Source organism: Ovis canadensis, chromosome 2 (assembly GCF_042477335.2).
Source record: "Ovis canadensis isolate MfBH-ARS-UI-01 breed Bighorn chromosome 2, ARS-UI_OviCan_v2, whole genome shotgun sequence".
Taxonomy (NCBI): domain Eukaryota; kingdom Metazoa; phylum Chordata; class Mammalia; order Artiodactyla; family Bovidae; genus Ovis; species Ovis canadensis.
Window position 1 is genome coordinate 213,266,746 of NC_091246.1, and position 15,827 is coordinate 213,282,572.

Consider the following 15,827-nt stretch of genomic DNA (forward strand, 5'->3'; position numbering starts at 1 on the left):
ACACACACAAGCACACACTACCACAGGTGTGCATATGGAATATAGAATATCATTAACCTAGCCTGGACTCTAGGGACAGATTGCCAAGTTCAGGTCCGGCCTCTGCCGATCTCAGTTATCTTAGCTGAAGAACGGGGGTGTAGTATATCTACACCTCTCACCGTTGTCATGAGGATTCAATAAAATAATAAAAGTACTTAGCCTACTGCCTGGCACCTGATAAACTTGGTATAATAAGTAAATGTGATTGAAACAAAAGTTCCCAAAGCAGTGCTAACACATGAGTACACTCTGAAATATCATAGTCCCTTTTTTTTTTTTTCAGAGTCCCTATTTTAAAATCCTAGTCCTGACCCATGAAATTGATCCACAACCTGTTAACAGGATGACATACAGCTTGAAAAAGATCACCGATCTAGGAGGGGGAAACTGAGTTTCAGGGAGAGGAGCCACTTGCTAGAGGCCACTCAGCTAGCTGAGAGCTGACTCATCCTTCACTCCTGTCCCTGGTCTCCCCGTGCCACGCCTCTCCCAGGCTGGCCCTGCTTTATGACCGACTGAACAACCGCTAATGGCCTTTTCCTCGTACTGCCCCTCCCAAGCTGGCCCAGATGACACTGGAGATGGGTAGCAACAGGTTTCTCATTTCAAAGTTCTCCTGACCATTCTTTGGAAGATCAGAGTAGGACCTCGACACCCTCCACCCAGCCTCCTTCCCTTTGAAGTCTCTGACATCTGGTTTCAATTGCCGGGGAGCATAACATGATGGGCAGTTACCTCTAAGTGTCCAGTACAAACAGTGGATACAGAGGCCAGCTGTCATCCCCTCACTTTCATTCACACGTCCTGCCCTCTCACTGCCTTGCCCGCCCCCTTGCCACTGGATTTAACATTTTACATCTCTGCCAAAAGCTCACCCACTCTGACGTTTCCTGGAATCGCTCTCCCAGGCCTTGTGGCTTTCTGCTTTTCACATTTCCATTCATTTCTGCGATTCACCTTTGTTCTCTTCTTCTTTCCTACCCCAAAAGGATAACAGGGAATAGAATGGGCTGGGTTGAGTTGCTGCAGCTAAATAATTTGACAGGGCTACTTCACCTGTTCGTTTGTTTGTGTTTCCAATGATTACTTCTTGCCTTGCTGCCCATAGTTGCTTTACAATCGTGTTGGAGATTCTGTGACACGGTGACAAATTTGAACTTACAAATTAGGACGCTCTGAGTTTGTTTGCTATTTACTGTGAGTGAGAGGCAGACATGGCAAAAGGAAGTATGAAAGGTTATGCTCGTAGTATTTAATAGCAGAAAAATGGGAAGTCGACCGTGAAAAAGCTATTCAGCGCGTTTAGTGATTTCCTTCAGCTCCCAGCTTTATTAAATGGTATCTTGAAGGGTGCTGACAAAGATGCCTAATTACATACAGTAGCACAAAAACACACATATAGAAATGGTAGGAGCCATGCACAGGCTTTTTTGGAGGCCAGCCCTGGGATGAAGACCCCACCTCACAACACGCAGACTTAAACATCAGTTTCCAGCATTCCTTGGGGCCCCACCTAGCACCTGACTCATGCTTTCATTCACTTCAGGAAAGGTTGCTGAATGAATGACTGGCAGCAACAAATAAACAAGTGAATGGATGGATGAATGAATCACCTAGAGCTGAGGGCAGAACTGACTGCCTGCAGCCAGGTTTGCCCAGCCAGGTTTGGTTGCCTGCTCCTCATATTTTAAATCAGTTACCAACACTGACAAGTCTGGAGGTTTTCCCTGGGTTGGTTTTTGTGTTTTTCTTTTTGCTTCATGTGTGGGAAGAGACATCTTTTCGCAAGATCTGGCCACACTGACCACCTCCCTACTTGGGGCCATCAGGGTGGTGGCCTCCTTTACAACAGGCAAGTGGAGTCCCTCTACCACTTCCCCTGCAGCCCTTTACCCTCCCTGCCCAGCAGTGGGCCATCCCCGCCTTACAAAGGTGGTTTGTATCCTAGAAGCATTTGTACTTACCACACCCTGACCTAAAGGCACAGCCCTAAATGCTTTCCACTGAATGGAGTCTGAGTCCCTTTGAGCCCTATTCTTTTCCATTCAGTTTTGTGCAAACAGAAACAGTGTCTGGGGTCCCACCTCCCAATGGCTTGGCTACGACTTCAGCCCTTGTGCTTCTGATGACCCTGTAACAGATGGGCTCCCAGGTCGGGTTCGCTTTGGTTCATAAAAGCACCGTCTGACTCAGAGAAGGTAGAGATGAGAAGGTCTGTTCCGTGTGCCAGCTGGGCCGAGCCAGGGGCACTCCAGTGGCCGCACAAGGGTCCGTGTGCAGACATGTCTTGCACAGGACAGAGCTCACTGTGTTTACCCAGACTTTTCAAACCATTTTTGATAGGTGTCGTTCACTACATGTATCACCCGTACTTGTGTCTTTAAGTGATCTTTTTTTTTTTTTTAACATTTCTGGCCATGCCATGTGGCATGTGGGATCTTCCCCAACCAGGGATTGAACTCACATTTCCTGCACTGGAAGCGTGGAGTCTTAACCACTGGACCGCTAGGTCCAACATCTTAAACAGGTTCTATGTCTTAAACAGAACACCCAGGGCATGGTTGAGTCCCGCCCGGGGTCAGTGTCTCCCACATTGATTACGGCCTGGCCTGGCCTTTGGTATTGGCCTCAGACCCTCTGCAGTGGAGTTAACAGGTGGGTTTGTGTTCATCCCTCTATCAGAGCTGTTTCTACAGCTGGGGCCCATTCCCCTTAACACAGGTTATGGTTTTGACTTCACCACAGCACACAGAAGTGACTTCATGAGTGTGAGTGTGTGTGTGTTTGTGTCCATCTTGGCTTTCCTTTCTCCTTCCATCTTGAAAGGCCCACCCTTGGAGGAGAGACTGAATATTTGGCATCTTCCTCCTGCTGGGTGTGACACAGGCTGCTGCCTGAAGGATTCACTCCCGAATTTGCCTCTCTGCAGACTCAAAGCCCACAGCTGAGACACTGGGACCCACCGTGAAGAGCGAAGAGACCACCACCCCGTATCCCATTGACGAGGAGGCCACGGACTGCGGGGAGAACTGCAGCTTTGAAGATGGTGAGGATGGGGTGGTGGTTGTACTTCACCCGGGGTGGCATGGGTGCCAGCCAGTCACAGTGGAGGCTGGTCCATGGCTGGGGCCAGGAACTGGGGGTCCCTTGGTCAGAGGTTAGGAAGGTATGCTACTTAGGGACTTGGGCAGTGGCTATTTATAACCTATCTAGAAGGATTCAGATATTGGAAAAACCAGTACGGTGGTCATCGGCCGAGATAAGGGTCCATCCAAGGTGAACTCCATTGAGAAGTCTCCTTTCCGAGCCCTCACTTCCTGTCTTTAGAATCCACAACTGTGATGGCTGTGTCCACACCACAGTCAAAGGGAGATCTGTCTGTCAGCTGGGTGACTTGGTCAGTGGAACACAATAGTTGGGTTAACTCAGCAGTTAACCGTGACTTATCTGCATTTCCCTGTGTCTTCACCATCACTGGTTGAGCAAGCGTTACAGTTCTGACTCTAAGAGTGGGCGTTGCATTCTCCACAAGGCGAGTGAGGTCAGTGACGAAGGCAGACGTACGAAAAGGCACCTTAGTTGCCCCTCAGCACTCAGGGCCTCTTCCTTTCCGATGGACCTCATCACATGGGAAATCTATATCGTCTTCATTTTCTCTCCTAAGCATATCCAACTCAGATTAAAAAAACAATCTTTGGCAGAGCCCAAGAAGGACATCACATTTTAAATCTTTCTGCTGAGGCCACAGAATATGAGGACATTCCTAACAAACCACAAATTTTAGAACACCTGGCATTTTTGACTAGGATTAAATGCTTGACAGCCTCAATTTACAGTAAATTGCTGATCATTATTAACTGTTCATTAAACCAAATGAAGAAGGTTGGTGAGGAGGCTGGGGAAGTGATGGAGACATAAAAACCTAGCACCCAGTCAGTGGGTAGATGGATGGTAAAGTCTGTGGAACCCATGCCCTTAACCACTTGACAGTACGAGGAACTGTGCTGATGGGGTAGACAGCTCCCAAAAAGGGCTACAAGGAAGAATGGGAGGAGAGCCAAAAATAAATGCTGAAGTTGTATGACTGCAAAATGATAATTTAATGCATATGCTTTTAGGAATGCGCTTTTGTATATTGCGTGGGCGGGTGGGATGGGGGACACTCTTGGTCAGGGATAGTTGATTCAGAATTCTGACATTTTAATGACCTTGTTTTTGTTTTATGAAGAGGAGAAAGAGACTTGGAGAATCTTCCAAGACATGTTTGAAAGAGTTTGAGAGCCAAAAGGGGAATGCATTCATTTACTGTGTGGTGTTGGATTAGCAGAGTTAGCTTGGTGGAGGGGAAAAGGAGGGTTTTTATCTAAATGCCAATCCAAAGGAAAATTTAAGAGTTCTGTTGCAAATCAGAAGTTTAATATAATTTTCCTGTTTATAGTGTGGTTTGTTTCATTTGGGGTTTCTTTAGCGGTTCTTCCCTTCTCTCTCTCTCTCTCTCTCTCTTTTTTTTTTTTTTAGCAAAAGATCTCTTTGTGGAATTGGGTTCCTGAGATACAGTATGCATATAAACATTCAAGAGGAATTATGCTATATTGAATTACTTCATATTTTTGAATGGAAAAATAGAAATTTAGAAGTTTTTGGGAAAAGGGGATGGTGAGGGCGAAGGGCTGACTTTTCCAAGCCACAGGTTGATGCTGCAATAATAGATTCCATGTGTTTGTTCTCATGCTGACTTTGGCCAAGGATGGGCAAATATTAAATATTCTTTCTTGGGAAGGGGAAGCAGGACCCAGTGGCAATCTGCCGTGTGCCCCCAGGCCAGCAGGGCCCTCCCTTCAGAGGTGAGCCCTCCTTACCCCCAGGGTGGGAGCAGCTTGTTGCTATCAATCTGTTGTTCCCTTTCGACTTCCTAACCTGTATTCTAGGTCTTCCCCACGGAAATTCCTCTCTGGGAAGCCTGAGAAGGGAAGTGAAAAGGCCAAAGACCCCACTTCCTCCCAGCTCCCAGCACTGAGCAGCATTTTTCCGCTGTCTCCGCAGCCAAGAGTCCTAATTTGGGTTTCCATTTCCTCTCTTCCCCATCCCCCCCACCCCCACTTCATCACATGTTTAGCACCAGCTCAGACTGGATTTTTTAGAGCTAAGTGGAACCTCAAAAGAAACTCTTGGGTTCAGTCTATTCACTTAGAGGTGAACAGCCCTGCAGATGGAGACAAGCCATTGTGTGGTCTCTTCTTAGATTTCCATTCTCTGCTGCCCCTGGAATCCTGGCCTTGGGGCACTCCGAGCCATGTGAAATTATTCTTCCTCCCAATTGGCGCTGAGGTGGGTGGCAGGCTGGTCTGCCCCCACCCGCCTCGTTTTTGCCCTTAACATGCCAAGTTGCCCTCCTGGCAGCACCGCCCTCTGGAGATTCTGAACTGACTGGTCCTCTGAAACAAGAGACCTGGCACAGGGAGGTGAAGGGGAGCAAACAAGCCCTCCTTGTTTCCGAGGTCACTTTCTCCTCCCCAGCCAGCACCTCCTGCATTTCGAATTCCAGCCTCTGCGGATGCCAACAGGCTGCCCATCACTGCTGACAGCCAGGTTGGCAGGATCCCGCCTTCCACCGAGGCACTGGGGAGACATTCTTCTCTGGCATTTAGGGAACAGCGATTTTCACATTTGTCTGCTCTCCAAGGTGGACAGAAGAGGCTGATTAGAGCCTGCAGCCATTTGGTGGCCTCATTTATAATTGCTGACTATGGGAACCACTGGCAGACTTGGCTTTCATGCCTGGGAAGGATGAGACCAAAGGCTGACCCGAAAGCCAACCATCGCCAAGATGGGTTCAATGAATAAGCAAAGGGAGCCATTGCTTTCTCTGCTCTCCCCTTAAGCCCTGCCAGCGGTTTAAATAGCACCACTGTGGCTGTTCTCCGGACCCATTTCATTTGCCTTATTTTGGGTTTTGTTTTCCTTTCAGACAAAGATTTGCAGCTCCCTTCAGGATTCAATTGCAACTTTGATTTCCCGGAGGAGCCCTGTGGTTGGATGTACGATCACGCCAAGTGGCTCAGGAGCACCTGGGCCAGCAGTTCCAGCCCTGACGACCGGACGTTTCCAGGTAAGCCAGCCATGAGTGATGAGCTGAGAGAGGACTTCCCTGGTGGCTTAGCGGTAAAGAATCCACCTGCTACGCAGGAGACACAGATTCGATTCCAGGAGACACAGATTCGATTCCGGGGTCTGGAAGATCCGCTGGAGGGGAGGGCATGGCAACTCACTCCACTATTCTTGCCTGGAGAACACCATGGGCAGAGGAGCCTGGTGGGCTACAGTCCGTGGGGTGCAAAGAGTGCGACACGACTGGAGTGACTTAACACACGCACAAGACCAGCCTGCACCATGTTTCTCGGCTCTAGATTCCCTGACGAGCTTCCTAATAACTTCCCACCATGGAGCAGTCCTCTGCTCTTTGCCCACAAACCACTGAGTCTTTGCTGACAGCGTCACCCGACAGAATAGCTGGTTGGTGGTTCCTGGCCTCTCTTGTGATTACAGTGCAGCCTGGAAGCTGGGAGGGAGGGAGAGAGGCTAAGGTAAAAGAAGAAGAAAGAGCAGTTGGGAGTTCCTAGGAGAGGGATGAGTCAATGTCCCTTTGTTCCTATAGTCAGCACTCACCACCACCAGCACAGAGCCTCTGGTCAGCTCCAAGGTGGGTATTCCTAAAATGGCTCATTGGGAAACTCCTGGCCCAAACTCCTTGACTGCTACTTCTGGGAAGGTATCATCACTTCTGTTGAAAACCAAGTCAAGGGCATGAACCACTTGGCCTCTCAAACAGCATCGCTGCCAGTCCTTGGAATATTAGGAAGCCACCCACTTGGTCTCAAAGCCTCTCCTGACACTGCTGACAGAGTTGTTGCTGTTGTTCAGTTGCTAAGTCGTGTCTGACTCTTTGCGACCCCATGGACTGCAGCATGCCAGGCTCCTTATCCTCCACCGTCTCCCAGAGTTTGCTCAAATTTATGCCCATTGAGCCGGTGATGCACTGTGACCATCTCATCCTCTGCCACTCCCTTCTCCTTTTGCCTTCAATCTTTCCCAGCATCAGGGTCTTTTCCAATGAGTCGGCTCTTCGAATCAGGTGGCCAAAGTGTAGAGCGGGGTTGTCTTTAGCCCTTCTAAGCAGATAGAGACAAGAGTTATCCACACTCTGTACCATGGCAGGCTTTTATAGCAGTGTTCCAGTAAGTTTTAACCACCAGGATTTTTTTTTTCTAAATCTGCTTTGTAATGCTTGCCACTCTGTGGTGTAAATCCTCCCACTGTGGTTGAACGCAAGCTGCCAACATGACATCATCAGAGGGGGAGTGGAGAAGTAAGTAACACAGCCTTAGTTTTTTCCATCATGCAGATACCATAGATATAAATAACTTCAGAATCATGTGTACTGGTAAGATGTATTAAAATAATTAGGAAGTATTACACTTTGAGAATCTATTTCCTTTTGTTTTTTAATATACTTAATTTCTGGGTAACTTTATATAGTTCCATTGGTAATAATGCCTATGTTTCAATAGCTGGCTTACAAAATTCCAGAAGATTCCACAATCAGCTCTCTTAAGCCAGTACATGGTAGATGTTGCTCCAGCACATCACGAGTTAGCTTTCAATGCTCCTGGACCTAGGCCCCCAAGAGAGTTTGAGAGGAAAGAGGTTAATTCTAGAAATTAGTAGATCATACGTTGCCGGCCTAGAGAAGGAAAGGGGGAGAAGTCCCCTTGTGCAGAGTCTCCCAGAGTGACTCTGCTGCCCCTCACCCCCAGGCCTGGCCGTGTCCCCCCCTCCCCAGGGTGGCAGTCAAACAGATGCTGGGAGAGCGCCACAGGCCACCCCCTGACTCGGCCTGCACTTGCTTTCCCAGAGGGTCACGGCATCTGCTCTGGAGAAAAACATTTTCATATTTCAAGTGTTTATCTCTTCAGCATTTGAGTGCTCAGAGAGATTAATATCTGAAGATCACCACCGCCCTGGGCAACGGGGGAGAACACTTACCCTCGTCCCAGCCTTAATCATCCTCCCCTGCCTCATTCACTGCAATAATGTTTAATTAATGTAATGAGCCTCCTGCACGTTGGAAAAAAATACTTATTTTTATAACCCAGCCTGGATTTTTCATTTCATTTCCTCTCCTTTGAGACTTGGCCCAATTAATTGGTTGTTTTTCCCAACCCCCACTTTTTATACAAGCGTAAAGGAGATTTGCAGTGTGTGTGTCTGTGTGTATGCACATTTACAGGTGTGTACTTGTGCGTTGTGTGTACGTTTGTGCATGTGTTTCTTTCTCAAGGTATTTGTGATTGTGTCTGTGTGTGCATATGTTATGTTTGTATGTGTTTGTAAATATGGACATGCATGTGTTTGGTTTGTGTGCATGTGCAAATGTGTGCGTATGTGTGTGTCTGTATGTTTGTGTTTGAGTGTGTTTGTGGTTTATATGTGTGTGTGTGTGTGTGTGTGTGTGTGTGTGTGGTGTGTATATAAGGGGACAGCTTGGCAAAAGCACTTTGCATGAAGTGGTACAGATGATACAGCAAGGGGAGATGTACTGAATCTTACTCAGCGTCCATCCTCAGGTTCTTTCTAACAATTCCACTTCCTCCCTGCGCTCTTCTGAGCAGATTTTCTCTAGGAAGGCCTGAGGTCAGCCCAGTCCAGGCTGACCTGGAGGTCCAGGTTCCAAGGCCGCCAATTTGCAAGTGACACTTTGGGAAGAGCTTAAGTTACTCTCTGTTCGACAAGGTTCCTCTCTGCCCGCTCCTCGCCCCGCCCTGGCTCTCACCTGATGCCCCATCGACCCTAGCTACTGCCTGGGGATCCTCATCCTTGCTCTCATTCCACTTGATTCATTATACCCTGTGGTTTGGGAGGGCTTTTCAGAGCAATCTCGAAGAGCGGGCAGCAGTCCAACCTTGGCTGGCTAGTTAGGGACAGAAAGAAAATTAGGGCCACGAGGAACTGCTGGATCTAATGCTGTTTCTCCCTTAAGAAACTGAGAAAGAAAATAACAATTTTCCTCTTAAGAGGAATCCCTGAGGCTTGCAAAAGCAGCCCTTAGACACTGCCTCCAGAAAACCGAATCATAATATTGTCTTCAGAGCCTGTCTGTCCATCCTCTGATGATTTAAAGAATCATTTGCTGTATTTCCCACTGTCCTTCTCCTTACAAAACATGACACTGGATTCTAAGCAGGAGAGGATAGAAAGCCTTTTCTGTTCAGGGTGGTCCTTTTTTCTTCTTCTTCTTCTATTTCTTCAAAAAAAAAAAAAAAAACTGGGGCCCCGAGGGGAGCAGTTGGGAGAAAGGAAACAGCTGTGCTTGGTTAGGGGCAGGGCAGATGCTGACGGGTTCAAAATCACGGAACCTTCTAAGTCAAGCCTGAAAGCCACTGTGTCGCCCACTTCACCCCTCCACAAAGAGGAGACCGCACCACTCTCTAAGTGCGCCGTGTGTTTTATCTCCTTGTTAGATAGGTAAACAAAAGTAATTACACTTGAGAAAGGAGGTGTCTCCATCAAGTGCAGAGGGAGAGGGCAGGAAAGAAAGAAGGAAATAGCCATGTTGAAATATCATAACAGGCTATTTGATTAGAACTGTCTGTGGAAACGACTTACATTCCTTAGATGTTTTCTGATTTCGTTCTTTTCTCTTGTTGTGTTTTCTTCTTTTCCTTTTAAGCAAGCAATTAGCTCGGTTCTTCTGGCTAGTGAAAAGAGTTGCTTAAGGCTGACAAGACACCCTCTGGTTTCATTCCACTGTTTTTGTTTTTCAAGATAGTCTCTCAAGATACTCAGAATTCCTTTTTTTAGCTCTTTGCTTGTGATTTAGAAGCCTGGAGTATGTTCATAGCAGCCCCTGGGGACACTGTTGCGAATTCCTGGAGTGGGTTGCTGTGCCCTCCTCCAGGGGATCTTCCTGACCCAGGGATTGAACCCACGTCCCTTTTGTCTCCTGCATTGGCTGGGTGGGTTCTTTACCACTAGTGCCACCTGGGAAGCCCTCTCTGAGAAGGCACTTTGCCTTTGCCCTGTAACTGCAATGACACTGGAAATGTCTTCCCTAGTGGGAGCCACTGTATCTCCTGCAGACATTCTCAGGTGCACTGATCAGAAACAGAATTTAGGTGCAGTTTTGAGGATGATCAGATTCAGCTCAGCAAGGAACAAGGCAAAGACTCCTCAGCAAGGAACAAGGCAAAGAGATGCTGTGGTGAACCTGTGTGTCTAGACCTGCCCTGCTTCATATGGTAGCCACTAGCCACCTATGGCTAATTTACTTTTAATCAGAATTACATACAGATAAAACTTCAGTTCCTCCATCATACCAGCCACATTCTAAGGGCTCAGAACCCACTCTGTGTGGGGTGGTGCAGATGGAGAACACGCCAGTCATCACCGGATGCTGTCTTGCTCAGTGCTGCTCAAGCACCTTTGGACATGAACACGAGAGTAACGTCCAGGGTCCTTGCTGCTGCTGCTGCTGCTGCTGCTGCTCCTTGGTTTGGTGTAAATCAAGGGGCAGATAATTAGGGGGATGTGTCTTCTCTTTGATCCCTTCATGGGAGTGTTCAGTGCCTGGTACTTGTGTCACTGTGTCATTCTACCTAAGTGAGTAACACAGTAAAGTCAGCAAGTAACATAGACAGTATCGGAACTATCCCATTCAATCAAAAAGCGTAAATACTAAGTAACAGCAATTATAGTAATAAAAACTGTTTTATTATTATTATCTTCAGGAATGAGACAAGGCTAGATACAAAGGGTGCTATGCCAGGTCAGCCTCAGCATCTTCAAGTGTGTGGTCACCCTACATATGTGCTCTTTGATATGTTTGTTGACCTGATGAAGTATGACTTCAAAATTACTTCATTTCAGTAACTTTAAGTCATGGAAGTAATATAAAGAAAACAGGCAAAAGCTATTGGGACTAGTTTACCTTTCTCAAAGGACAGAGTTCTGGCTACCTAGCATTTGCATGTTTATTAGACAAGTGAAAGTAAGTCAAGAATACAACGTTCTGAAATACTCAGATTTTACAAATGGTGGCTATTCCATCAGCTGTAGGGCACATTGAGCTGCTGAATAAACTCCAGGAGCGTGGAGGACCAGGACTGTGATTCACTGTGGGACATGCACAAAAGAGGATTAAGTGTAGCTGGGGATGGTCAGTAGATGGTCACAAAGGAATCAGTTAAAAAGATGAGTCACTTGCTTACAATGGGCTTCATTTTGGGTGGTGAGCTAGCAGCGACTCTTTGAATTAAAAAGCAACTCTCTGAACTCAAAAGACCTTCCTCATAGGTGGGGCTGTTGGCAGCCAACAGTCCGGACACGGAATTGCCATTAGCTTGAATTACCTTCAGAAAGCAGTTACTGTGACTCAGCTGGGGCACAACCACTATAGATATGGAGACAGGAACTTCTCAGGCTTAGACCAAGCTAGATTAAAATTAAAGACCAGGAGCAGCTGGGCTAAAAGAAAGCCATATTTAAGGAATCACAGCAACTGGAAAAGGAAAGTATCGTGGCCCTTCTTCATGGAAAGTAGGGAGGACAATATCTCTGACTCTGTAGAAATCACAGCAGTAGAGAGGAGAAACTACTTTTCCTTATCTTCTGCAAGTTATGATTGGTTGAGTGTGTAGATTGACAGTGAAGGTACAGTGTGATGAAGAATGTCTCGATTGCAAACCTTCATAAAAGCTGACATACCAAAAAAATAAGCTCCAGATAGACTTTTCTGCAAAACCCAAGCCTGAAACCTCAAATGTCCACAAACTGGTCAATTGTAAACCTCGAGAACATTCTGTGGAGTTCATCCAAAGTCAATGTTTCCCTTAACCAGTTGTTAATTTGAGGACCTTAGCAGACATAGGCTGACCTTGGGAGGCCAGCTGAGGGGCTGACTCACGTTTTAAGCATGACCTATATGAAGAGACTCCATCTCCTGCAGCACTGAATAGTCTTTCAGATGGCTGTTCTAGCAGGAGGGCAAGATGCTAGCCAGGAGATGTGTGTGTTGGACAGATGGTGTGTTTGGCTTTGCGATAGCCAGGGGGATAGACTGGTGATTTATTTCAGGGTTTGGTAAGGTGTCGGCGCCATTGATCCAGTTGCGGTTGGGCCAGGAACGTTCACGTGATCACCCAGCACTTAGGCAGCTGAACCCAGATGTGGTTGTAAATCGCCAGGTGAAATGTCAAGAGACCCTTCCTAGAGACAGCATCAGGTTAAGATGCCTGAGTGACCTTGTCCTCCGCACTTCCTCTCTGCCCTTTTGAACTCCTGTTATTTATTCCCTTGTGATTGTTTTCCCTGTGTCATGGGCAACAACAGATGTTTTGAGTCAGGGACCTAGCAGAACGCTTCCCAAGTATGTCAGGTCCAGGAGGAGAGGGATTGTATCTCTGGGACATTTTCCTTTCATTCTCTTTCTGCAGCTGAATGTATTTCCTCTACATTGTTTCTTGTTGGAAACCATCCATTGGCGACCTCACTGCCATCAAACTACAAAAAAAAAAAAAAGAAGACGACAACCTCTAGCAGGGAGACCTGGTTCTTAATCAGTCAGTTGTCATGTTTTAGGACCTCTTAACCATCCAAAGGGCTTTTCCCCTAAAGTCCAAGCAAATCAGTAAAGTAGCCCACCCATGCAAGGCCAACCCTTTGCTCTATCAAGCCATCAGCAGTCGCTGTCTGCTAAAACTTCCTCTGTGTTTGGCAGTGGCAGGCCATACAGTAGAATGTTCCAGAAGAGCAGACTCCATTGACACTGCATGTGCTGCACTCACAGCAGAGACAGGGATGCCAGGACTTAAAGGAGCTGAAGCACTGAACTGAGCAAAGTACACATCTAAAGAGGCCAGGGTTACATTTCCTAAGGAAGCAAAGACCAGGGTCATAATTCTTCAGGAGTGAACTTGTTTCTTAGAAGACGGAAATTGGCTGTACTTCATGGGGGAATAGAAGGATGACATGTGTCTAAATGACAGTGGGAAAACTTAAAACTGAATTTAAGTCGTTTCTGACAGTTAGGATTGCATGCTCCCTCCCCCGCCAAAACAAAAACAAAAACAAAAAAACACATTGCCAGCATGGCTTTTCGAAACTCCTGCTTTGGAGAATTTAAAGCAAAGGTGGGCAGCTGTGCTGGGGATGTTTTCGGTGTGGTTCCTCTGAACAGCAGGGCTGGCCCCTTCTAAATGGTCTTCTGGGGCCCCACTCTCATTCCAGAAGGATGTATTCTTTTGTCTGCTGTGCTGCTGCTGCTGCTAAGTCGCTTCAGTTGTGTCCAACTCTATGCGACCCCATAGACGGCAGCCCACCAGGCTCCGCCGTCCCTGGAATTCTCCAAGCAAGAACACTGGAGTGGGTTGCCATTTCCTTCTCCAATGCATGAAAGTGAAAAGGGAAAGGGAAGTCTCTCAGTCGTGTCCGACTCTTTGAGACCCCATGGACTGCAGCCTACCAGGCTCCTCCAGGCTCCGGACTCCAGGAGCTCCTACTACCAGGCTCCTCCATCCATGGGATTTTCCAGACAAGAGTATTGGAGTGGGGTGCCATTGCCTTCTCTGCTGTCTACTGTAGATTGACCCAAAAGACGTGGTCAACAATGCCTGGTGTATAGCATGGGGCTGGCCCATTTCTGGGATTAGGACGTTTCTGGGAACCATCTTATTCCAGAGAACATCTTTACTGTCCTTGAGCCGAATCTTACTTCCTTTGAGTCTCCGATTGGTCTTCCCAGGTTATTGGGGCTCTTTGGACTCTTTTTCTTTCTAGAAGAAAAAAGCCAGCAAAGCTGAAGTTCCAATACTTCGGCCACTTCGATGCAAAAAACCGACTCATTGGAAAAGACCCTGATGCTGGGAAAGATTGAAGGCAGGAGGACAAGCGGGCAACAGAGGATGAGATGGTTGGATGGCATCACTGACTCAATGGACATGAGCTTAAGCAAACTCCAGAAGATGGTGAAGGACAGGGAAGCTTGGCCTACTGCAGTCCATGGGGTTACAAAGAATCAGACGTGACTTAGTGGCTGAACAATAACAGGAGGCAGAGTGTTCAGGGATGGTAGTTGAAATAAAGATCATAGCTTTTATGGAGCTTCTACTGTGCCCCTGTTCCTATGCAAAGCGCTTTAAAAGGCTCTTTCCATTTCCTCCTCCTCCCAGCCCCATGCAATATTGCTATTATTGTATCCATTTCACAGATGGGAAGACTGAGCCTTTAAAAGATTAGCAAACGTTAGGATGCTAGCCCCCATGAGAGGTGAGGCTCTGGCGATTTTACTCGGTCCAATGAGGGTTCAGATCCTACTTCCATCCCTCTCTAGGAGTGGTCTGGGACACACTTTTCAATTCTCTGAGCCTCTGTTTCCTTTTTGGTAAAAATGGAGAGCGTCATACTTATTTCACAGGAAGATTACGGAAGGCGATGAAGCCCCCAGCGTGATGTCTGGCACCTCGAGGTGCTCAACTCACATCAGTTCTCTTGCCCCTGCTCTTCCTCTCCTCCTCTCTGAGCTTCTCTTGACCAGAGTCGTTCCTTCATGATGTCCTGCTTCTAATCAGTCCTCTCTCAGTGACAGGCAGGGACGTTTTGCAGCTCAGCGTCCTTCTGACTGATGTCTGCTGCTAATTCCTTAAATTTACGTATCATCTTTCTTCCCTCGAGCTCGTAGCACTTAACAGACAAGTGGGGCACAAGTGATTTCACTAAGTGAAATTCAGAGGCCTGCTTGTCTAGAGATTCTGCAAACTAGTGGATTAGCTCAGATGTCAGCACTGAGTTATGATCCTTCAGCTGCTCGTGCTTAGCACGCCACCAGCATTAACTCCCTGGTCTTCCAGTGGTCCTTTAAATCATGCACAGTGATTATCATCTTATTGTGAGAGAGAGAGAGAGAAGAGAAGAGAGGAAAAGTGGGAGGGGGAGGGAGCCAGTTCAGGTCCCCAGGAGAGGCAATCTGTGACACCTTTGGCCTCACGGTGCCTGAAGTTTTAGCAACAGGATGGGTAAATAAAGCAGACCCGGAGAAAATCCAGCCAGCCCGGCTTTTTACACCTCCACACACATTTTACTGACTAAATTCTAACCATTATGCTATGATTCCCCTGCTGCTTAAGAATGTAAATTCACACAAGTGACAGTATTTCTGCCAAGCAATTTTCAGACAGCCAGTGGGTCTTATTTGTGAAACTGTGAAGGAAGAAGGCTGAATAATAAGTCTCTGAAATCTGGTTTCCTTTATATATGAGGTGGAAGCAATAAAGTCTTGGAAACGACTGGAGCGTGGGAGCATTTCAGGGGTTGTCACTGGTGGCTCATGGACTGGATGCTTCCACAGGTCACCTTGTTTTAAGATCTGCATATCGGTTATAGGTATATTTACTTTGCAAAAGCTATTGTGCATTTTTACTTATACATACTCATATTTCAGTATAAACTTTCCTTAATAAAAAGCAGAACGTCTCAAAAAAACCACCTCACCTTTGAAAAGGGCTGTTGGCTCAGTAGGATGGGAGGGAATTGTGAGATTATATGAACCTGAGGGATTACAGAGCCCAGCTGATTCCTGATCTGTTCTTGTTTCCAATAGAGAATCTCATAACATTCTTTATGCATCTGTTTATCATTCATTCATTCATGGGAACAGAAAATTTTGTCATATATATGTATGTGTCACTATCTAGGGGCAGGGAGAAGAAGCATTCTTAACCCTCCTGTGTGTAAGG

At 46.9% G+C, this 15,827-nt stretch overlaps 1 protein-coding gene across 6 annotated transcripts in view; it reads left to right on the forward strand.

Annotated features, from left to right (window-relative positions):
* The window catches only part of NRP2 (neuropilin 2), a 122,060-nt gene that overhangs the window by 65,608 nt on the left and 40,625 nt on the right, over positions 1-15,827 (forward strand). For all 6 annotated transcript variants that reach the window (XM_069578094.1, XM_069578093.1, XM_069578089.1 and 3 more), the window contains exons 11-12: positions 2,972-3,088; positions 6,011-6,151. In XM_069578094.1, the coding sequence (XP_069434195.1) occupies positions 2,972-3,088; positions 6,011-6,151 (258 nt within the window). The remainder of the gene's footprint in view (positions 1-2,971; positions 3,089-6,010; positions 6,152-15,827) is intronic.